The sequence below is a fragment of the Ostrea edulis genome, chromosome 5 (assembly GCF_947568905.1).
Source record: "Ostrea edulis chromosome 5, xbOstEdul1.1, whole genome shotgun sequence".
Lineage (NCBI taxonomy): Eukaryota > Metazoa > Mollusca > Bivalvia > Ostreida > Ostreidae > Ostrea > Ostrea edulis.
This window is the reverse complement of record NC_079168.1, coordinates 83,004,021-83,028,202: the sequence shown is the minus strand read 5'-3', so window position 1 is coordinate 83,028,202 and position 24,182 is coordinate 83,004,021. Positions and strand designations below refer to the sequence as shown.

General features: G+C 37.6%; 2 protein-coding genes across 2 annotated transcripts in view; one reads left to right on the top strand and one right to left on the bottom strand.

The window, feature by feature from the left end:
- Positions 1-12,303: 12,303 nt before the first annotated feature.
- Positions 12,304-14,253, top strand: LOC125649599 (uncharacterized protein K02A2.6-like). Its single transcript, XM_056166188.1, has 2 exons — positions 12,304-12,712; positions 12,917-14,253. Exons 1-2 carry the CDS (start codon positions 12,304-12,306, stop codon positions 14,251-14,253), a joined length of 1,746 nt encoding a protein of 581 aa, XP_056022163.1.
- Positions 14,254-17,567: 3,314 nt separating this feature from the next.
- Positions 17,568-24,182, bottom strand: part of LOC125649107 (YLP motif-containing protein 1-like) — a 74,805-nt gene continuing 68,190 nt past the window's right edge. The window contains exon 20 of the mRNA XM_056166505.1: positions 17,568-18,214. Coding sequence (XP_056022480.1) covers positions 18,140-18,214 — 75 coding nt within the window. The 3' untranslated portion in view covers positions 17,568-18,139. The remainder of the gene's footprint in view (positions 18,215-24,182) is intronic.

Genomic DNA, 24,182 nt, shown 5'->3' with positions numbered 1-24,182 from the left:
TCACTAACAGGACATAATACTATACACCCATTGTGACACTAACAGAACACGATACTATACGCCCATTGTGACACTAACAGAACACGATACTATACGCCCATTGTGACACTAACAGAACACGATACTACACGCCCATTGTGACACTAACAGAGCACGATACTACACGCCCATTGTGACAATAACAGAACACGATACTACACGTCCATTGTGACACTAACAGAACACGATACTACACGCCCATTGTGACACTAACAGAACAGAATACTACACGCCCATTGTGACACTAACAGAACACGATACTACACGCCCATTGTGACAATAACAGAACAGAATACTACACGCCCATTGTGACACTAACAGAACACGATACTACACGCCCATTGTGACAATAACAGAACACTACACGTCCATTGTGTCACTAACAGGACATAATACTATACACCCATTGTGACACTAACAGAACACGATACTATACGCCCATTGTGACACTAACAGAACACGATACTATACGCCCATTGTGACACTAACAGAACACGATACTACACGCCCATTGTGACAATAACAGAGCACGATACTACACGCCCATTGTGACAATAACAGAACACGATACTACACGTCCATTGTGACACTAACAGAACACGATACTACACGCCCATTGTGACACTAACAGAACACGATACTACACGCCCATTGTGACAATAACAGAACACTACACGTCCATTGTGTCACTAACAGGACATAATACTATACACCCATTGTGACACTAACAGAACACGATACTATACGCCCATTGTGACACTAACAGAACACGATACTATACGTCCATTGTGACACTAACAGAACACGATACTACACGCCCATTGTGACACTAACAGAACAGAATACTACACGCCCATTGTGACACTAACAGAACAGAATACTACACGCCCATTGTGACACTAACAGAACACGATACTACACGCCCATTGTGACAATAACAGAACAGAATACTACACGCCCATTGTGACACTAACAGAACAGAATACTACACGCCCATTGTGACACTAACAGAACACGATACTACACGCCCATTGTGACAATAACAGAACAGAATACTACACGCCCATTGTGACAATAACAGAACACGATACTACACACCCACTGTGACACTCACAGGGTATAATACTACACGCCCATTGTGACACCAAGAGAACACGAAACTACACGCCCATTGGGACACTAACAGGGCATAGTAATACACGCCCATTGCAACACTAACAAAAGCTCAACATACCCTCTCAACATGACATAACCATCGCAACATGACACAACCCTCGCAACATGAAAGTGAGAGTTAACAGTCTAGCAACTTCTACTGCTATCAAATTACAATGAATCTTGGAATTTCCATTTTACGTTTCAATATTCAGGATACTGTTCTTGGAGGAATGGACCTAGTTTTGCTTCACCGTAGTCGCAGCAGCCGCAACATATCCCCGAACGTACGCTTGTTGACGTGGCGTTGTCAGCCAACGGTCCACAAGGTATTAGACGATCCTAACGATGCCGCCGTAACAACCGGTGTATTGTAGAAGGATGATAATTACAACGTGTAGCTACCTCCCGCTGACTAACGCCTGCTTGCAGCATACCGACAGCTTGATTTCGTATTTCATTGTTTAAACGCGGTACACTCTTTTGTTTTTATCTCAACTGTTGATTTTTACATCTGCAATTACCAGCAGAATTATTTTATCGCAACAAAACTAGATTTATTTTTTCATTAACAGTTTTGAATAGCGCACGAAAAATTACGTGCAATGCTACTCACATCGTGTGAATAATGAACGCGGGTACGACATGTAGTGGACTTTAAAAACCGGCACGATAGTGTGGTGAGTGAAATTTGCTATAAATATTATCAAAATTTAAATATTTGGAAAACGTATACATGTATGTGTTTTTAAAGTCCGTCAGCATATACAAATGTATAATACATTTATTTTGCTTGGGTCAATAGAATTACTAAATTGTTCTACAACTGTTGAAATCCAGATGACCAAACACGCCAAATGGAACCGAATTAGGACCCCAAAAATGGAATGATTTGTCTGCTAGAAAAGAAATTCAGACAAAAAGAACTAGTTTCTTGAAATTTTCTATTCTACAAGAATGTGGCCTGTCAAGTATTTTCTTACACTCAACCCTTTACGGAATCCTTGCATAAAAGCAGTACAGGAGTCGAAAGTGCTACATATGTAATTTATCGAACTCGTTAAAGAGATAAAGGAAACACGTTTCAAACAAGTTAGCCCATTAGATCGTCATTAGCGTCCGATTGACGAGGATTCACGTACACGGATAATAAAAGTTGATCATATTAAGTGCAATCCCGTGCTAAATTAAAACACTCTTCAACAGCTAATTAATCATCTCCCCAATTTGATTGGTGGTCTCGTTGATGGAACAATTTCGAATGGCTACTGTCTGGGTACCGTCCTCGTCTGATGGCGAGGCTACCAGTTTACAGGTCTGCCTAATGACAGGAAAATAACTGATAGTGTTTACAAGAGCTAAAGCCGCGACTGACTCAACTTTTGCGATATTTCAAAGACTAGAGCGGAATGAAACTGAATGATTTATGAACATCTGTATTGGCTCTCGATTAAATGAGTTTATATTAAGTGAATAAACAACTGAGAACGCACAAGAAGGGGGCATACAATCTTCTCCATAAAACAAAAATATTAACCGTGGAAAGTCAACAGACTCGTAGCATAACATCAACTGATACTGCACAATAAATATGTATCTACCTTGATTATTTTCTCTTTAAAATAGAAAGAGAATCCATCTTTTTTTTTAATTTTTTATTTTCGACGATTACATCGGATGTGAACCTTCAATATATACATGTAGATAGATAAATTTAAACAAAGAGAAAAAAAATGAAACTTTAAAGGGACTAAGATTTCACGTTGGTCGTTCGTGAGGTAGCACCTAAGGGACAGTTTCGCACTATAGGCATGGTAAACTTTCTTCAAAAGTGGAAATATCCCATATTTGAAGTTATATTACATGTGTAGAATTGAATTATTTTAGGATACATGTCAAATGTAGCTGAGAGCTTAATGAAAAAGTTTAACATGTAGGTGTCACCATGATTCCTAGTATATAGATGGGTGCAAATACGAAACTAAGACACGTGGTCAGTTGCTGAAGAAATTCAGATGAAAACATGCATGGTCCAACAAAAGGTCTGTAGCTGAGAGGGAAGATGAATGGCCCCATATGAAACGCAAATTGTTAAGAAGGGCAGACAAAGTTCTTGATTGTGTATACTGTAACTGTCTAAATCCCCTCGCACAATACTCTGATGGGGTTTAGTCTAAATCCCCTCGCACAGTACTCTGATGGGGTATATATGGTGCGGCTTGAGCCAAATGAAAGAAAATCAAAAGCGAGAAAGGGGCATCTGTTTAGAGCATGTTTTGTGCACCAGTATGTATAGATTACATGTAATTTAGGGTCATGATATACTAACTACACTAATATGAAATACAAGTATTGACATAAAAAGGGAAACGTGATTTTTGATTAGTCAAGCAATCTGACTTTGATGTAAACCTCCTACCCACGTGTTTCAGAACAAACAAACAAACAAACGCCCCACTGTTCCCTTTTATCTAATGGAAGTTTCAAAATCATGTTCAGACCTCAGATATCAATTACACAATATAGCTTAGACACTGAAAGTTGTTGCCGTCCTGTTACAAGTCGCAGTTACAGAATACTGGAGACTTTCCGAGCAAAACTAATAACTGCATTTTCTCATCAGTTGCGATGTTTGCCACAACCAATGTGTAGGAGAAACAACAGACCACCACAAACGAGTAACCACCGGGTCCTCTGTCCAAATCAAGATTTACCAGTGGCTACACATGTTAATGACAGTAATCACCAATGAGAGGACGGTTATTGGTCGTGACCCCAACTAATCAGATACCCAAAGAAAGCAAAAGGAAAAAATTCTGATGTACAGACTGAAGTAATTTGATCCTCAAGGTATCTACAAGCCCACCAACTTTACCAGGATGAATATAGGCTAAACAGATTCTGAGCTCCGTCTACTCGTCTGATTATGTCCACACAACCCTATTTTCCATTTTATTTGTAACTTAATAAAAGTCAAAATATCAGAATTAGGGACCGGTCAATATTTTTGGGGGGTTGGAACCGATGCATTCTATATTTACGTTTTTAAAAACCTCTATGCCCTATCTTCTAAAAATACACAAAAAAACCAACAAAAAAACCCAAAAAAAACAACAACCCCAAAACCGTCGCTGTCCTATATCACATGTGTAACTAAAAAATGTGTGTCCTATCTAATAAATAAATGAATACATGTATGATTAAACAACATTTTTACTTCATTTTAAAAACCTCTGGAGTTCTTCACAATTATCACTTAAAATTTGTCTCTCCAGTTATAGATCAGCTGAGGGATTAAGCTCCTGAGAATCTTTTGTTTACTTTGCCATGTTGGTTCGGTAATTTGTCTAGTGAAGTTACAAATCTCATTATTTTCATCTCATATTTTTCTTTTTGTTAAAATTGTTTAAAGTGCTACATTTTGCTTATTTTCAAATGACTGTTTTACTGAATTGTTGTCTCATGTACTTACAAGTATTTTTCACATCTCAGTATTCTCTATCGAAGGTGAAGATACATGTAACAAACAGTGACATCAATCTCATAACTCCCATAAGCAATACAAAATAGAGAGTTGGGCAAACACGGACCCCTCGATATACAAGAGGTGAGAGCAGGTGCCTAGGAGAAGTAAACATCCCCTGTTGACCGGTCACCCCCGCCATGAGCCGCATATCTTGATCAGGTAAACGGAGTTATCCGTAGTCAAAATCAGTGTGCCAAGAACGGCCTAACACTCGGTATGAAACAATACAGACAGCATTTGACCCAATGGTAGGTTGTATATTAAAATGGCAAACTATCAAATTACATGTATTAAAGATGTGTTTAGACTTTAGCTTTAATTTTGTTACTTTTAATTACATGTCTTAATATTAAAAATCTTCAAAGGTCCAGTATTTTATTGCACATTGTCTCTAGTATATTCAACTTGGACATGAAATAAAGCATGCACACAACTCAGTATTACTGTTTGTAAAATAGTTGAATTAAAAGTTTGAAATACATTATAATATTTTTTGCTCATTTGCAAAAAAATAGAGCTGTCCTATCAGTGTTGAAAATAAAACTGTCGGAGTCCTATCAGTATGCAAGTCAAAATAAATGTGTGTCCTATTGCATTTTGCACCTGTCCTAACCCCCAAATAAATATTGACCGGTCCATATACTTTTCAACATCCAAGAACTTACATTACATTATGTGTAAGTTACCTCTGCTTTTCTCATTTTATATAATTACTTACACGATAGATACAAGATACTACAGGTATATCACTGTAAGTAAAAGTAAGTACACGTACAAAAAGTAACGGGCTTCGCCTGATACACATTTGCTTACAGAAATGACCGAGTTTGTCAAGTGTAGAGTGAAACATGTTGGAAACTTTTCTGATATCAAAATTTTGAGATTGTGATAGAAATGAAACCTGAAATCGAGCGCTGTATATTTTTATTAGTATCAAATAACAGGTGTATCTGTATTTCTTTAGTTTGTCCCAATCCATGCCAGAGAGCTAGTTCTCACTGTGTCGGATTGCAGCTCCCGTTCTTACGGATGACACCACTTGACTTCATGATACATCAAACATGGTCTTTGGGACATTATTATCCATCAAGTTTGGGGATAGAAAATACACAACTCGTTTTGAACATATTTAATTGATGAAATCAAAAGGATTGGAAACAAGTTCTAATCATATCCAACGAGACACACCATGGAATATTCTTTTGATCACATAATAATTATACTTTTGCTTTAAGCCATTTCATCTAGGGAATTGGTTAAGAATACATTCTGTGTTATGTATTTGTGCTAATTTTAAAAATTCTGCTGTGCCGGCACCCTGCGTCACAGTACAGACACTGAGAATTTGTGTATTGTATTGTTTATTAGTTTTAAGCCTTACGGCTCATAAGCATAATACATATTCAATTACAGAGTATAAACAAAAAGGTGTATACAATATGAAAAGTGGAGTGAATATTAGAGGATGGACATACATGAAGAGAGTTATAAGTCAAGTTTACATTTAAAAAAACCCCAACAAAAACCAGCATATACATTAGACGATAGTTTGGCTAGATCGTAAGAGTAAAGCACTTTTTAATTTGGAATGAGAGTACCAAACCCCCGTATGCGTAACCCGGACGCAGTTTACCCCAAGATTGAGCGGAGGTATAAATGTCTAGGTGTTGCGTGATTGGCTAATATCAAGAGTGAAATTATTTGGAATTGAAAGAAATATTATAGAGGTTCAAATTAATTGCCAGGATGAAAAATTATCGCACAAAATCGAGAAATGACTGAGGAAATTACCATGGTAGGGGTGTGCTTAAAATGAAGTGTGTAATTTACTGCAGATTGCTATGTGTTGTAAAAAAGTACAAATATGGCCTATAAAAGGCACGGGACCCTATATATTTTTTGTCATTTTTTATCAACACTTGGAATGAACTTTGAAATGTTTGCGGTCATTTGTTTAAAATCGATATAGTTAATTAGTGAGAGGGCCAAAGGTTAGCATTGAGGTCTATGGGAAATGAATTGGTACTCTTTTCCCCTTTACCCAGATTACAGAGTTGCTTTCTATTATGAATTGACATCAATTGTACCAGTTTAAACATAGAAGCATGCGGCCAATAATACTTTTTTATATATGCAGATCTGAGGTTTTTGTACAATGGACATATTAAAATAAAATGATATTCGTCCTCAACTTCGTTCACATTACAAAATTCACACAATCGATCTTGTCTTGCTGTGCTATCATATCTACCTTGTTCAATTCTAAGCTGGTGAGCAGACAATCTATATTTTGCTAAAAGATTAATAAGATTTTCCGGAATAGATTTTGTCAAGTAAAACTGAATGGTAACATTATCAATAAAGTGTCTATACAGAATACATTTGGGTGAATTATCAAAAAATTCATCTCCTGACAGCATGAAGTCGTCAGTTAAACGCTGTTTGAGACATTCTAGAAATACAACTTCATTATTAACATAGTGGTTAAACCATACAACACCAATTCCTTTCGATAATAATAAATGCTTAACTTGGCAGCGCCAATTACAGTTCTTGTGATTGCAAATCAACATGTCATCATATATAGATTGAAGAATACAATTGTCGGTTTTGATAACTTTCAACCAATATTTAACAATTTTTATCATACGTAAATTATACATTGGCACACGACCAAGTTCCCCGTAAACCATATAATTTGGAGTGCACTTCTTTACATGTAAAATTCGCTTACAAAAGTCCACATGTACCTTTTCAACATCGTTATCTGGGTTAAAACCCCAAATTTCATTACCATAATTCAAAACACTTGAAACATAAGTATCAAATACATGAAGTTTTGTTACAATATTCAGTGACAGATTATCACAAATTCGAAGAATATGGTACATACATTTTCTACCCTGCTCGGCGATAATACACTGAGACTTTAAAAATTTACCATTAAAATTTAAAGTAAGACCAAGATAATTAAAGCTGTCAACAACTTCTAGTTCGCTACCATTGTAAAACCATTTGCTGGCGGCATTTATTTTCCCTTCATTACGAAAGACAAGAACTTTTGTTTTTTGAATGTTAACCTTTAGGTCCCATTCGTTACAATAAACTGACAAAGTATTTAACATGTTTTGTAATCCTGTGGCTGATTCAGAAAAAAGTACAATATCATCAGCGTACATTAGCAAAAACAGTGATATATCTTTAAAGTTAATTCCATCACATAAGCTATTGATAAATACATTCTCAAAATCGAAAGTTCGATAATTCGGATTGAAATCTTACACAGGATTTTAAGTTATTATATAGTGATTTGATAATTGTAAGTAGTTTACCAGTGATGCCACAGCGTGATAATTTAAAAAATAATTTGTTTCGATTGACATTATCGAAAGCCTTTTGATAATCAACAAAACAGCAAAATAACTTATTTTTGCGTGATAACGTTCTACTAATGACACTTTGTAATGCAAATATAGCGTCTGTAGTGCCAAAACCTGGTTTGAAACCAAACTGAGCATCTGACACAGAATTATTCCCGTAAGACCACTTTAACAACCTATCATTTAAAACAGAAATATTTTTGCCAAACAACTCACCAGAGTTATGCCTCAAAAGTTATTAGTGTCGTTAGCATTTCCTTTCTTAAAAGATGGGAAAATAATTCCCTCAGACCAACATGTTGGAAATGTGCCATGATTAAAGATAGTATTGAATAGACGTGACAACAATGGAGTAAAAATAACTCGAAATTTACAAAAGTATTCATTTAACAAGTTATCAATGCCCGGTGATTTAGCAGCTTTCGTTTTCTTTAATACATTACAAACTTCATCACATGATATTGGAACATCTAGCTCCTCGAAAATGCAACTTTGAGCTCGGTCCACATCTGTATTATTGTTATCTCCATCATTGTTACAGACAGACTTGAAATGCTCAAAAAAATTATTCAAAGACAACTCTGTAGGTGGAGACCCTGAATTCTTCTTAAAGGCTTTGTAAAATTGCCTAGGGTTATTCCTACGTAACAGACTAAGTCGGTTCCCCTCTGACCTTTAATACTTACGTCTGACCTGTCGTTCATAACGTTTGTATTCACCTTTAGCTTCAGCCAGATTACATCTGTTTTCCGGGCTACGCTCAGAATTAAAGATGTACATAAAATGACGATAAGTGTTGTACAGGTGTTTACATTTTTCGTCAAACCAAGGTTTATCCTTGCCAGTAGGACTTTTCTTATTAGGTGAATTTTTTTTTTTACAACATGTTACATTTCTAGAACAAGGTTGAAAAACATCATTTAATATAGAATTAAACTGCTCAATACCACGATCCAGTGACCAAGGCTAGTGTTAGGGTAGATGATTGTATTATACAGATCACTGACTTTGTCATTGAGGTCACGTTCCATTTGTTCCACGTGCTCGTCGTCCCATCTGTACTTCCGTGTCGTATTTGGACCACTCGTGATTACATCATTATTATTGGAAAAGCTAGCATTCATACATCTCAAAGTAAATTCTATTGGTGCATGATCTGACCATTCGTTAAACTCACAGACGTTAAGCTTAGTGGCATTGTTAAAGTACTCATCTTCTAAAACATAATCTATAACACTTGTACCTAAGTGATTGTAAAAAGTTAACTGACCATTTTCATCACCTGGTGTTCTACCATTACAAAGTCTTAAACCAGTAAATTTACATAATTCTAAAAGCTTTCTGCCAAACCTATTAACCATCATATCTTCTGATACTCGATGTGGCATGACCGAATCGGTGTTATAATAAAAAACATTTGACAGCATATCATGAATAGGTATAGCAAGAGAGTCTTCTACAATATAATCAGGTGAATTACCAACTCTACTGTTTAGGTCACCGGCAACAACATCAGTGCCGTTCTGTGTAAAAATTGACATATCATTTAAGATACAATCAAATAAATCGCAATTATACTTTGTGTAGTAAACGTTATGATCATGAGGTATATACGCAAAACAGATATAAATATCGGGATGGTCTCTTTGTTCTACTCTTAACCATATGTATGTGTCTTCAACACATTTAACAATTGATACAAACTTACGAAGTGTTTTTTCTGTATAACAGCACAAGGCCATCGCCTTTACCCTTCAGTCTAGGAAAACATTTGTATTCAAATTCGTCGTTTAACCAATCGCACTTTAGGGCTGTTCCAGGATGAATCCAGCATTCTGATAAAAATATTACATCGTAGTCAGATATGACTGCGCAAAAGTCACTGTCACATATCTTTTGCTCTAAATTTCTGTTTACATTCCATGCGACTATACGCATTGAATGTTCGACCCCCGCAATTTCCTATCTCATCGGTTCCTAGATCCGTGGGTTGGTAGGTGGTTTGTATGGAACGCCATCAATGTTCAGTTTATTGTACACTAAACGTGTCGTGTGTCCTCGTCGTTGGTTCTCCTTCGCAATATGAATTAGTTGTCGTCTTTGTTCGTTGATTTCTGGTGGAAATTGTTCATTTATATAAAAGTTTGTACCTTTCAGTTCTCTGGATCTGAATTTGACGTCTTGCCTTTGTTTGAAGTTGTTAAACTTCGCCACTATTGCTTGGGGTTTGTTACGTTCCGTCATTCTATGTACTCTGTCAAACTTAATGTTGCTCATATCAGCCGTATCCATTTTCAGTTCTTTTTCTAGAAATTCTCGTAAAATGTTCTCAGTCACATTTGGGGTTTCGTCGACTCTCTCAGGAATAATTGAGAAGATTAAATTGTACTTCATAGAGCGCGCCTTTACGTCAATGATTTCCCATTTCAGTGCTTGATTTTCTGACTCTAGGTGTGCTATTCGGTCGTCCATTTCGTTGCATTGGTACTCTACTCCATCTGTTCTTTCACGGGGCGTTATAACCATGTCCTTTGTTTGTTGAAGACTTGAGTTTATGCTAGATTTTATGTTGGATAGTTCCGATTGAAAATTTGAGATAGTAGTGCTGATGCTCGCTACTTTAGTTTCAACACTTTCAAGTTTTTCGAGTTTTTTGTACACACCGTTTACTTTTGACTCCAACGTACGGAAAGCGTTGACAAGTTCCTTAGCCCATGGTGGACATGTATCATTTGTTTGCGATTGCACCAGAGAGACATTTTGTTGATCCTGCGATGCTGCTGTTGGTAACGGTGTAGAAGTAATATTTTCTCGATTGTTTGTATCAATAACTGGTGTAGCTGCCAACGTTGCACTTCCAGAGAGCACGTCGTTCACTTCACTGAGAACACTACTCACAGCCAGGATACTACTGTCACTGTAGTGTATTTGATGTGCTATTATTCCGGAGTTTGTAATGCTGTTCTATATAGTCCGGATATTATAACACGTAACATTTTGGGTTCTGTATTTAGTTCAGTAATAAACGTTAAAACGACTGTACGTGTTTTACCTGTCTCAACGACTGGAGCCTAGCCCGTGCACACACGGCTACTTACTCAATATACAACAATTGGCGACGAGGTGTAAGTATCTACCCTTTGTTTACAATGCCACACATAGGCAAATTAGAACAGTTTGACAATTCTGTGGAATCGTGGGAATCATACGAAAAGAGACTGCAGGCATTTTTTCTTGCAAACGACATTGACGCAGATCACCAAGTTCCTTCGTTAATCAGCTTAATTGGTCCAAAGACATATACGCTGTTGAAAAACTTAATTTCTCCAGCCAAAGCTACCGATAAAACTATAAATGACCTCCCGAGAGCATTATGGGATCACCTTAGCCCCAAACCTTCTGTGATAGCTGAGGGGTTTCGTTTTCACAAGCGTGAACAACGCCCTGGAGAATCTGTTTTGTCATTCATTGCTGAACTACGTAACTTAGCAACACATTGTCAGTTTGAGGCAAGTTTAAGTGACACCTTACGCGATAGACTAGTTGTAGGCTTGCGTAATGAAACCATACAGAAAAGACTACTTTCCGAGACCGATCTTGATCTGGAAAAAGCAATCAATCTTTCTGCTGCTATGGAAACGGCAGCCAGAGACACAGCTGAAGTTCAAGGGGGTAAGGAGTGAAACTGTTCACAAAATCAGCACGCATCCTTCACGTCCTTCTAACAAGAAGCCTACCGCGAAACATTCAAACACTCGGTCTAGTGCACGACAACCTACATGCTACCGTTGTGATGGTGACCATACAGCAACACAGTGCAGACATGTGAATACCGTTTGTTCGTTTTGTCGAAAGGTGGGACACATTGAGCGAGCGTGTATGAAAAAGAAACGTAAAAAAAACAAGGGACGTAACACAGCCTTACACTATAATGAGGAGGAGGAATCACATTACAGTGAAAGCAATGGAGAACCACTCCTACACATTACAAATACTTTCCACATGAAATCACGGCATGAACCACCAATAACTGTACACCTAGTGATTGAAGGCAAAGTCATTTAGATGGAAGTAGACACAGGGACAGCAGTTTCAGTTATTTCAAAGAGTGACTACTGTGCAAACTTTAGAATGGTACCTCTAGAAACATCAAGTGAAATACTGCGCGCATATTCAGGTGACACGATTCAACCCTTGGGCAAGATGAGAGTGAATGTTAACTTGAATTCACAATCAGCCAACCTTGACCTTTTTGTTGTTCCACATGATGGACCGGCTTTTCTTGGAAGAGACTGGCTTGGAAAGCTACGACTCAACTGGCAAGAAATCAAAACCTTGCGCTCAACTACATGTGAATCAACGTCACTGAATGACCTTCTTGAGACGCACAAGGAATTGTTTTCATCCGGAATTGGAACACTCAAACACATTAAAGGATCAGTCAAAGTGAATTCTGATGCCAAACCCGTGTTTCTCAAAGCAAGGACTGTTCCTTACTCTTTAAGAACCAAGGTTGAGCAAGAACTGGACAAGTTACAAACAGATGGAATCATCGAACCGGTTGCTCATAGCAACTGGGCTACTCCAATTGTCCCAGCCATTAATAAGAATGGTAATGTGAGATTGTGTGGTGACTATAAAGTGACTGTCAATCCAGTTATGTGCGTTGATCAGTATCCCCTTCCGAAGATAGAGGACATTTTTGCAACCCTTGCTGGTGGGGAGAAGTTTTCAAAACTTGATTTGACACAAGCTTATCACCATATGGAACTGGATGAAGATACATAAGACCTACTTGTTATCAATACACACAAAGGCCTTTTCAAGTACAAACGGCTTCCTTATGGTATTGCATCAGCTCCAGCTTTATGGCAACAATCAATAGAGCAAGTGTTACAGAACATTCCTTCAACACAAGTGATAATTGATGACATCATCGTGACTGGCCGCAATGATGAGGAGCACCTGCACAACTTGAAACTTGTGATGGATCGTCTTCCATCATATGGACTACGTGTGAATCTCCAGAAATGTGAATTTTTTCAGGATAAAGTGAGCTATGTTGGACATGAAATTGATGTTACAGGACTGCATAAGTCACCTGAGAAAATCAAAGCTGTTAAAGAAGCTAAACGCCCAGAGAACATTTCACAGCTTAGATCATTTTTAGGTCTAGTGAACTATTACCACCGATTCATTGACAATCTATCTAGCGTAGCAGGACCTTTACATGAACTTCTGAACAAAGGAACCAAGCGGATTTGGAATTCCAAGAGAGAGAAATCCTTCCAGGATATCAAGGAACTGATTTGTTCTGACAAAGTTCTTTGTCATTATGACCCGAAACTTCCTCTGAAGTTAGCCGCTGATGCTTCTCCCTATGGGATAGGATCGGTACTATCTCATGTCTTCCCACATGGAACGGAAAGACCAATTGCATTCTCATCGAGAACACTGAACCAAGCAGAGAAAGCTTACTCTCAAATCGACAAAGAGGCACTGGCTCTCTATTGGGGTGTGAAGAAATTTAATTCTTACTTGTACGGCCATAAATTCACACTTGTAACGGACCACAAGCCGCTTCTTAGTATCTTCAGTCCGAAGAAATCCCTTCCAGTGATGACAGCCGCACGACTTCAACGTGATGCTGTATTCTTATCAGGATATCAATACGATATAGAGTTTCAAGGAACCAAGGCACATGGCAATGCCGATGCACTGTCACGAGTACCACTACTTAGTATTCGTGAACCACTGGATGATGAAGACCCGATAGACTTGTTCTACAGCAGGAAGTTTGATGACTTACCTGTGACTTGTGTACAAATTCGTAGAGAAACTCAACGTGACCCAGTTCTGAGTCAAATCTTGGACTGTGTAACACGAGGGCACTTTCCTCAGGATTGGGATGACAAGCTTAAACCATACTACAATCGCAAAGATGAACTCAATGTTTACCAAGGATGTGTCACATGGGGAAATCGTGTGATCATTCCAGATATTCTACGTGAAAAAGTGATGACCGAGCTTCATTCCGGACACATAGGCATTGTCAAAATGAAGGCAGTAGTTAGGTCCTATGTATGGTGGCCCAAGTTTGATGAAGCTATCGAGGAAATCTGCAAGGCTTGCTATGGATGTAAGCGAGTCTAGAACGCACCCTCTGCAGCACCTTTTCACCCGAGGAATTTTCCGCCGAAGGCATGGCATCGTTTGCACATCGATTTCGTCATGCAATGTTTCTCATTGTAGTCGATGCATATTCAAAATGGCCGGAAGTTTTTGAAATGAAAAGTACTACCAGTACTGCAACAATCAATACTTTACGGACTTTATTTGCCAGGCAAGGTATTCCAGCAGTGTCTGACAACGGACCGCAATTTCGTTCCGATGAATTCCGTTAATTCATTGAATCCAATGTCATTCGACATATAACTTCTACTCCATTCCATTCCCGGACAAATGGCCAAGCCGAGAGATTTGTTCAATCATTTAAGAAGGCCATCAAATCCGCATCAGGAGATTCTGCTTGCATCAACAAGAAACTGAATTCATTTCTGTGCAAATACCGGATCACGCCACAGTGAACAACGAATGAAACACCCTCCATTCTTATGTATGGTGGCAACATACGCACACGTTTAGACATGATGAAGCCAGACGTAACTACAACTGTAGTGAACAAACAATATAGTTCTACAGCCAAACATTGTGGTAGCGTTGTTCGAGATTTCTCAAAAAGTGATGCAGTAAATGTGCGCGACTATCGAGCCAACTCAGAAAAGTAGGCTAATGGACGCATTCATTCACAAACTGGACCTTTGTCGTACAAAGTTGACATAAATGGTACCTTATGGAGGAGACACGTTGATCAAATAGTTGGAACATCTAAGGATCAACCCAGCAATCCAACTCCTATAGTGATTGCTGATATTCCGTTTATAGCATCCGTTAATACTTCCGGTACTACCGACAAACCTAAGGATCACGTGACAAATTCAGGAACCAGTGCTACCAATGTTGAGCCACGTCGAAATCCGATAAGAAACCGGAAGAAACCTGACAGACTTAACTTGTGATGTTTTTCATGCGAGACTATCCTTTTGTGTAAAGTTAAAATGTGAATGTTATTTTCGAGTTTCTATACTTGGATAATATTATGTTATGTTCATTTGACTTAGATTGAATTACTTGTTGAACAATTTATGCATTTCATATATTAAGTACATGATGTTCTATACTACGCAGGGAGGAGTGTAGTGTATTTGATGTGCTATTATCCCGGAGTTTGTAATGCTGTTCTATATAGTCCGGATATTATAATCCGTAACATTTTGGGTTCTGTATTTAGTTCAGTAATAAACGTTAAAACGACTGTACGTGTTTTACCTGTCTCAACGACTGGAGCCTAGCCCGTGCACACACGGCAACTAACTCAATAAACAACAGTCACTATTATCCGAACTGCTAATACTTTGATGTTCTTTATTGCGTTTTTTATCCTGATTCTCACAACTAGATTTCCCCATTTGTATCTATAATCGCTTCAATTATAAAGAGCTACCACACACAAAACGTATGTCGCAAGAGAATTTGACCTTACACTTATGAAAAACACGTCCACACACCTTGAAATCTAATCACCCATCTTTAAAAGTACTGGGTCCGTCTAGCTTTAGCTTGCGGTACCTCCAGACCATATCACGATATACAACTAGAGGCGAATAAATGATCTTTCTACAATTCATTATTGTATTGAATTATAAATTTCTCTCTCCCACCTCACTTCTTAAACTGTGATTTGATTAGTTTCAACTTTAATTCATAACTTCAGTATTTTGTCGCGAGTATCACCAAAAATCAACACTTGGTGGAATCTTGGAGTTGGAGGAACACTGGTCTTAATCAATAGATATATCTAATACGTAATATTAGAACTTATAAAATCTTCTCATTAAATTTGACTCAACAAATGTTCTTACATTTCTCCTATCAATCTTCCCTTAATAAATTTCTTCTCTCAAACTCTCTTGGTCTTTGATCTCTGAGATACAATCTCTGTCAAATAATTCAATGCTGCTTCGTTTTACACGAACCGCGTCCTAAACTACCAGGAGGCGCTCAGTTATTTTTCAGCCAATCAGAACGCTGAATCGTATTCCGTGCGGTGCGGTCCATGCAGATTGTAAACGAAACTAAGTAAATGTCTGTAATTTCTAAGTCAAATGACATGTAAAATTCAAGCGAGCTTAAAATTTCCCAAGTTATAACAGAATTCGTGATCACATACTCCTCACCCTTTACCTTGTATATAACGCGTTTAAAAAAAAAGAAGATATGCTATTTCAAAAGTTAAAATACGGGTGATATCTTAAGATCCTGAATAAAAATAAACCCGAAAGATACCCTCTCAAATGAAAGTCGGAACCGAATATGTTTACTCTCTCCATCATTCATGCACTTCCATTCGTATGTCGAATTGCTTTAGCTGTACTCGTTGTATTACCCAACAATTATTTTTAATATCAAGGGAAAGCTGAAAACTTAATGAAACAAGGGAAGTCACTTTTGTATGAAAATTGTCTTTAAAAAAGAAAGATTACGGTAGCAGGTTGTTTATATAAAACACACTAGAGCGCGGGAAATCAAAAATAGAGGAAGGACATTTTAATGAACGATATCTTTAATTCAAATTAATTTAAGAAAATATTTGAATAATTGCTTGCATTAGTTAATAATACCATATTCATATAACACCCTTTTCATACACTATGTACGCTCAAGGGTGCATGTTATATTTTGTTATATTTATTGATATCATTTAGTATACATATACAGTAAATAAAACTTGATTAGGAAGTCACTTGGAGTTCATAATATCAATATTTGAAACACAGTATCAGATCGTTGGTCTCGGGAGAGGGGTGTGTGTGTGTCCTTTGTTGAAGTAAAATAATCATAAATCTTCATAAAATGATAAATATGGACATAGTCAAAACTATTATAACTACATGTATCACTGAAAACGTACACATTTTATGCGGATCATATTGTAAACCTTCCCGGCTTGCCAGAAAGGCCCAAGAATGTGCGATTGGTATGACGTTGCCTCGCTTTGTTCTGGAAATGTCCCATAAGCTGATTCAAGGTTGAAGAAAGGAACAGGTATATTTTATTTATTCAACAATCATCAAAACTTATTTCTTTTGTAGGATCAAAATCAAGCATTGATAAACAACGAATTAACTTCATATCGTATTATCTTTAGTTGTCATTAAAGAAAAAGAAAACTGGTTTATATTCGGCACTTTACTTTCATTTTTGCTATTCAGGGTGGTTTATCGAAAACGAAAATAAGTTTTTAATTCATTTTACGATATTCAATAATGAAGTAACATTTTATTATAGCTTACGGACTTCACCTCACATATGAAACAATATTAAAGGTGCAAGCAGTAACTCTGGAGCAAGCGTTTCGGAGTTTGTTGGCAAAATATGTTAATTTATAAGTATAGATAACACTGATATTTATAAGTAGACCACTACCAAAAATAAAGACAAACTTTGAACATACAGTATGCATCTTTTGAAAGGTCCAGGGCGTCAAGTGAATTTTGGTCCAAAAAATATAGGACAACCTCAGATATATAACACCCTTTTCTCAGAAGTATAGGAATATATAGGGCAAGAAAAACAAAGAACTTCTGGACTTTTAAGCCTCCACTGCCACTCACTACACCCTCCTTATTTACAAGTTAACAGGAATTACAACTTTCATTGTTTCAATAAAATAATGTCGATTGACAAAATGGCACATTTCGCAAGCTAACATAAACTTCTTAAATCAGTAAGTGGTCAAGATGGATAAGGCACTAGGTACTGTTCTGTATCTATTCATATGCGATAATATATATTTCAATCATAGTAACTGTTGAGATAATCATTGAAATAGAAATACAAACTACACTGGCCTACTGTAGCATTAAATACATTTGAGTGCATATTCAACTGAGTACGTTGCAGCTTCATCTGCAGGACTTTAACTTCCCGCAAGGAAGACAAACAAATCCACCAGGTAAAGCTGGAATAGCTGGGCTGGGAAGAGTAGCCACACCTGAAAGAAAGGCGATAAAAATTCTATATGAAAATCCAGTCTTTCGAATAAAAAAAGTAATGGTTGGATCTCTAAAACATGCTTAATGAAAAAGGGAATCAGACAAGGATGTCCAGTTTCAGCAATAATTTCTCTTTTTGTTGTAGAAATAATGTCACTAAAATCAAGTCCGCTGAAAATATAAAAGGTTTCACAACCGACAATTTGGGCACCGAAATAAAACTTCTACAGCATGCAGATGATGCGTCACTGCCATTATTAGATATTAGACTTAATCAATAACTTTAGTCGGGTTTCAGATATGCAATTAAACATGAAGAAAACAGAAGGGACCCCTTAAAAATATATATGAAAACAATAGGTGATTTTAAAATCACAAATGACGCAGATGTCTTGAAATATATATAGGTCATGATAATGAAAAATGCTATGAGAAAAATTGGAATGATAAGGTTAAGACATTGGAAAAAAAAAATTAACATGTGGAAAAACAGAAAACTTAATCTCTTTGGAAAATGTACTATTATAAATACAATAGCACTTTCTCAATTATATCATAGTGCCACGATTCTAAATTACCCATCTGAAGAAACTTTGAAGAACATTCAAAAATTGATTTTTAATTTTCTATGGGGGAAATGTGATAGAATTAAAGAAATACAGTAATTGGGAATATTGTTGATGGTGGAGAAGGGATTGTCGATGTGGAAAGTAAATTCAAATCGTTAAAAGCTATGTGGATAAAGCGCTTATCCAAAGATAATTCTACAATAAAATCCTTTTTCGAATCATATATAAGTAAACAAGAGTACCGCAAAAGGTACATAATACGCCCGTGAAATGCTTACATAGGGTGTTTTTCTTGTGCTATAATTTGTATAACTTTGCTTCAGGTAGTATCAGCCATCATGAGGCTGTGACAAACTTTCATATGAACAAAGGGTCTTAGCTTCAAAATCGAGATTTCCTCAAAATGGACAAAGTTCAACAACCTGTAATTTTTTTCAAAATTGGAAGAAAATCAAAATCCTTCCCCAGATGCACATCTTCAATACCCATACAAACACTCCACAAAATAAGAAGGTCCTCACTTGAAAACTGTGGAAGGAGTTGGGCTAGCTGCAATAATGTAGCCCTCTCTGATTTTTTTTTTAAGGGGAGAGGGCTACCACTCCTTAGGATCTCCGTAATGGTGCAAATGCGGGAGTGATTCACTCCCGCAACATTTGCGCTCATTCTAAACATTTCCTGACTTTCTTTACGTAAATAAAATGATATTCTATGTTTCTTAGTCAATATATAAATTTACAACCTGCAACTTAAGATTTGTGAGGCTCTATTCTACCGTTCTCAACAATTTCGATAAATTCCAATTTCTCGATTCATATTTGTGCGCCATGTTTGATGTACTGAAGTATAAACTTCCGATTGTCAAGTCATGTGCATATGTCATATAAGGTAGTATTTACATCAATGGACAAGTATGGAGGCGAAAGCTATTTCGTCGGTATTGAAAAGGTTTGAATTTAATATCAAGTTAAAAACCGAACAGCAGAGTGTAAATTCTTTCTGCAACAATATGATTTTCCTTTCTTTGTCGAAGTGGCTCGAGTAACTACATTTTCGCGCTGATTGTCAATGTTTAGGTTTTTCATTAGATCCACCTACGAGATCTCGCGATAACAAGCAGACGAAGAATTTTGTATGCTGTACATTGTATTTAATGAAAAACACCTTTATTAGACATGCCCGAGCACAAAGTTGGTACTCCTTTTGGTGTAAACAACATTTGGGACTAATACACAGAGTTTATTATCGGTTATTCATAAAATTATTTTGCACCATTACTGAGATCCTATGGAATTGTAGCCCTATCCCGAAAACGTCAGAATTAAAAAAAATTGGATAGGGCTACATTATTGCAGCTAGAGTTGGGCGGACAAATTATGTACCCTCCATAGAATATTAATTTCCAAATAGACTAAGTTCAACAACCTGTAATTTTCTCAAAAATTGTAGAAAATCAAAATCCATCCCACATGCACATCTCCAATACCCATACAAACACTCCACAAAATAAGAAGGCCCTCACTTGAAAACTGTAGGAGGAGTAGGGCGGACAAATTATGTACCCTCCATATAATAATTATTTCCAAATAAAGGGGCAAAACTCCTGGAAAAAAGGTCGAAATGGATCAAAATTGCAGTATGACCTAGAGTGACCCACAAAGAAGCTACACAGCAAGTTTCAGCATGATATATGAAAGGGAAATGAAATTATAAAGAGAAAACCCCGAACGGATGGACAGACATCGCTGTACCATAATACGTCCCGTCTAAAGACGAGCGTATGAAAATCAATAGATTTAATCTATCTCTTGAAAACTAGCAATACAAATATATGTGATCTTAAAAATGCTTTTAAAAAACTACCAACTTTTTACTGTGAAGTTTTGTGTGCGTTTAATGAATGCAAACTTAAAAGAAAAAAATATATGCATCAGAAGACAAGGCTCTGTCACAACCTATCTGCCTAAATGAACATTTCCAAATAAAAAAACATTCATTATTTTACACTCATTGGGCAAAAAAAAGGGGGGGGGGGGTCTGTACGTAAAGGATCTGTTTGACCAAGAGGGAAATTTTCATGACATAGAATACTTCTCTGATGTAATAACCCCCACATATAGGAATGTATAGAAAACTTGATGCCCTGGAGGTCCATATACTTATTATATAAAAACTTTCAATGAAATCCTAAAGTGGTAAGTGTGCTGAGTTAATATGAACATTAACATTAGATCTCACATAGCTTCAGAAGAACGACCCAGCCGTCAGAGATTTCACCTCACATAGCGTCAGAAGAACGACCCAGCCGTCAGAGATTTCACCTCACATAGCGCCAGAAGAACGACCCAGCCGTCAGACATTAACGTTACACCTTACATAGCGTCAGAAGAACGACCACCCGTCAGATATTAAAATTACACCTCACATAGCGTCAGAAGAACGACCCACCCGTCAGATATTACACCTCACATAGCGTCAGAAGGACGACCCAGCCGTCAGACATTAGACCTTACATTAGCGTCAGAAGAACGACCCAGCCGTTAAATATTAACATTAAACCTCACATAGCGTCAGAGGAACGACCCAGCCGTCAGATATTAACATTACACATCACATAGCGTTAGATTGATTGATTGTATCTTGCTTAACGTCTAGCTCGAGAATTTTTCACTCATATGGAGACGTCACCAAGACCGGTGAAGGGCTTCAAATTTAGACCTATGTTCGGCGCTTACGGCCATTGAGCAGTGAGGGTTCTTTAGCGTGCCACACCTACTGTGACACGGGTCATCCGTTTTTAAGGTCATCTCCGAGGACCCGTGACATTCACACCTCATGCCGAACGTTTGGCGATGGAACTGTAACTACCTGTTTTAACGACTTACGTTTGTCACGGCCGGGATTCCAACCCCGGCCGTCCGCATGCGGGGCGAACGCTCTAACCTCTCGGCCACCGCAGCGTTTGAAGAACGACCCAGCCGTCAGATATTAACATTACACATCACATAGCATCAGAAGAACGACCCGGCCGTCAGAGATTAACGTTACATATTACACAGTGTCAGAAGAACGACCCAGCCGCCAGACATTGACATTACATATCACATAGTGTCAGAAAAACGACCCAGCCGTCAGACATTGACATTACATATCACATAGCGTCAGAAGAACGACCAGCCGTCAGAGATTACACCTCACATAGCGTCAGTAGAACGACCCAGTCGTCATACACCTCACATAGCGTCAGAAGAACGACCCAGTCGTCATACACCTCACATAGCGTCAGAAGAACGACCCAGCCGTCAAACATTAACGTTACACAGCCGTCAGATATTAACATTACACCTCACATAGCGTCAGAACGACCCGGCCGTCGGAGATTACACCACATAGCGTCAGAAGAACGACACACCCATCATACATTAACTTAGACAATCCATATATGGCTTATTCATGAAATCCAATCGCTGGAATTTTGACCGCCCCATACGCTGTGATCTTTTGATCCATTTACTGTGAAAACAATGGATCAAGAAGACTAGCTTAAGTGACGATCATAGGAGCCAGTCAACGGGTACAGGTAAACAGGCTTTTTCTGCACCAACCACCAAAAGTTTATGGAAGCAGTTAAAATATCTGAAAAGGCCCATTGGACGCCTTCCTTTGGGTGTGTAAATTCTGGACCAGTTCTTCGCCAATAATCCAATTCCAATGCTTTCTCTATACATTCCGACACTTTGTGGTTCTTACCGAAATACATGCATCATTGACCATGGTTTGAATAAATTGAGCATTACTTTCAAAACGATCTTCGTTGCTTTTTCTTTTGAAATAATTTTCCCTGTATAATCTTTCATTCCCAAAGTGCCCCCCCCCCCCCCCCCCCCCCTCTCCAAGGGTCATGATTTGTACACCACACACAGATGTTGTGTTTTGTACACTATACAGACAGTATACACAGATGTCATGCTTGTACACTATACAGACACTATACACAGATGTCATGGTTGTACACTATACAAACACTATACACAGATGTCATGCTTGTACACTATACAGACAGTATAAACAGATGTCATGTTTTGTACACTATACAGACAGTATAAACAGATGTCATGTTTTGTACACTATACAGACAATATACACAGATGTCATGTTTTGTACACTATATAGACAGTATACACAGATGTCATGTTTTGTACACTATACAGACAGTATACACAGATGTCATGGTTTGAATCAAATCTTTTAAGGGATGGTCCCATCTCTGATCCAGTAATTCGCTTCGTTATGACGCGATGATGATCAAGAGTACATGTTCATTACGTAGCATCAGTTCAGATCTTTACAAGACAACCAAAGTTTTCATCGACGCCCGCTCAAGAGGGAGCGTAATGATCGTTCATTTCATTAAATCCTGTAGCACAGCTTTGTTTGGGTGGAAAGTATTCAATACTTCTAAAAAAAAAAAATAATGGTAACAGCATGCACGCATTCACCCGCCTTACATTTGTTGAAAGACACCCCCTTTAAAACATGATTATTACCCAATGCAATACGAACATAAAGTGACGGAAACCAAAGCAGAATCGTTGACAACTTATCTTTAAAAAAAAAAAGATTTTACTTGACAATAGACGAACCAAATGCCGAGTCAAGTCTACCCGATGACGTTAGAAATAAATCAGACAATCCTTTCACACACTGTATTGACGTTAATCAGGTTTTCTATTCTTAAATAGAATAGACTACAAGATTTCTAGTGACGAAGATGCATCAATAATACTTTTTCATTTATTTTATTTTAAATAAATACAACAAACGTGATGGACGGCGCGCCAGAGGTGACAAAACCAAACCTATAATCGTACAATAACCTCCTGATATTGTTTCAATAAGTAGCGCTACATTCCCCTCAGATTAAACACGTTTTAGTAGCAATGAACTGTAGTTCTTAATTGTTGGACATGAACTGTGCCAGTACATATTTAAATCCGGAATGAAATCCAAGATTTTTGTATTGTTTTTATTATAAATGCGAGTATTTACTTATGGCAAATATCACCTCAAGCGAATAAATCTACATGTATTACTACGCTGCGAGAGGATAGCTCAGTGCTCCAATATCGTTTACGCACGCAACCCATGATGAAGCTGTAATGTACACGTGATACATGCGCAGATGAGATTAATGAAATCCACACTTCAGTTAAATCCTCGTTTGTAAAAGGAAACAAACCTAAAGGGCACAGACAGGACAAGTCTATTTTTAAAATGGCTATTATTTTCATGGACATCCTTGGGTACATTTTGGTATGTCATCTTTAGGAAATTAATAGATAATCGCTAGACAACATATTTTCCCTTGGTGACATCGACGACATGTGGAGACATTTTA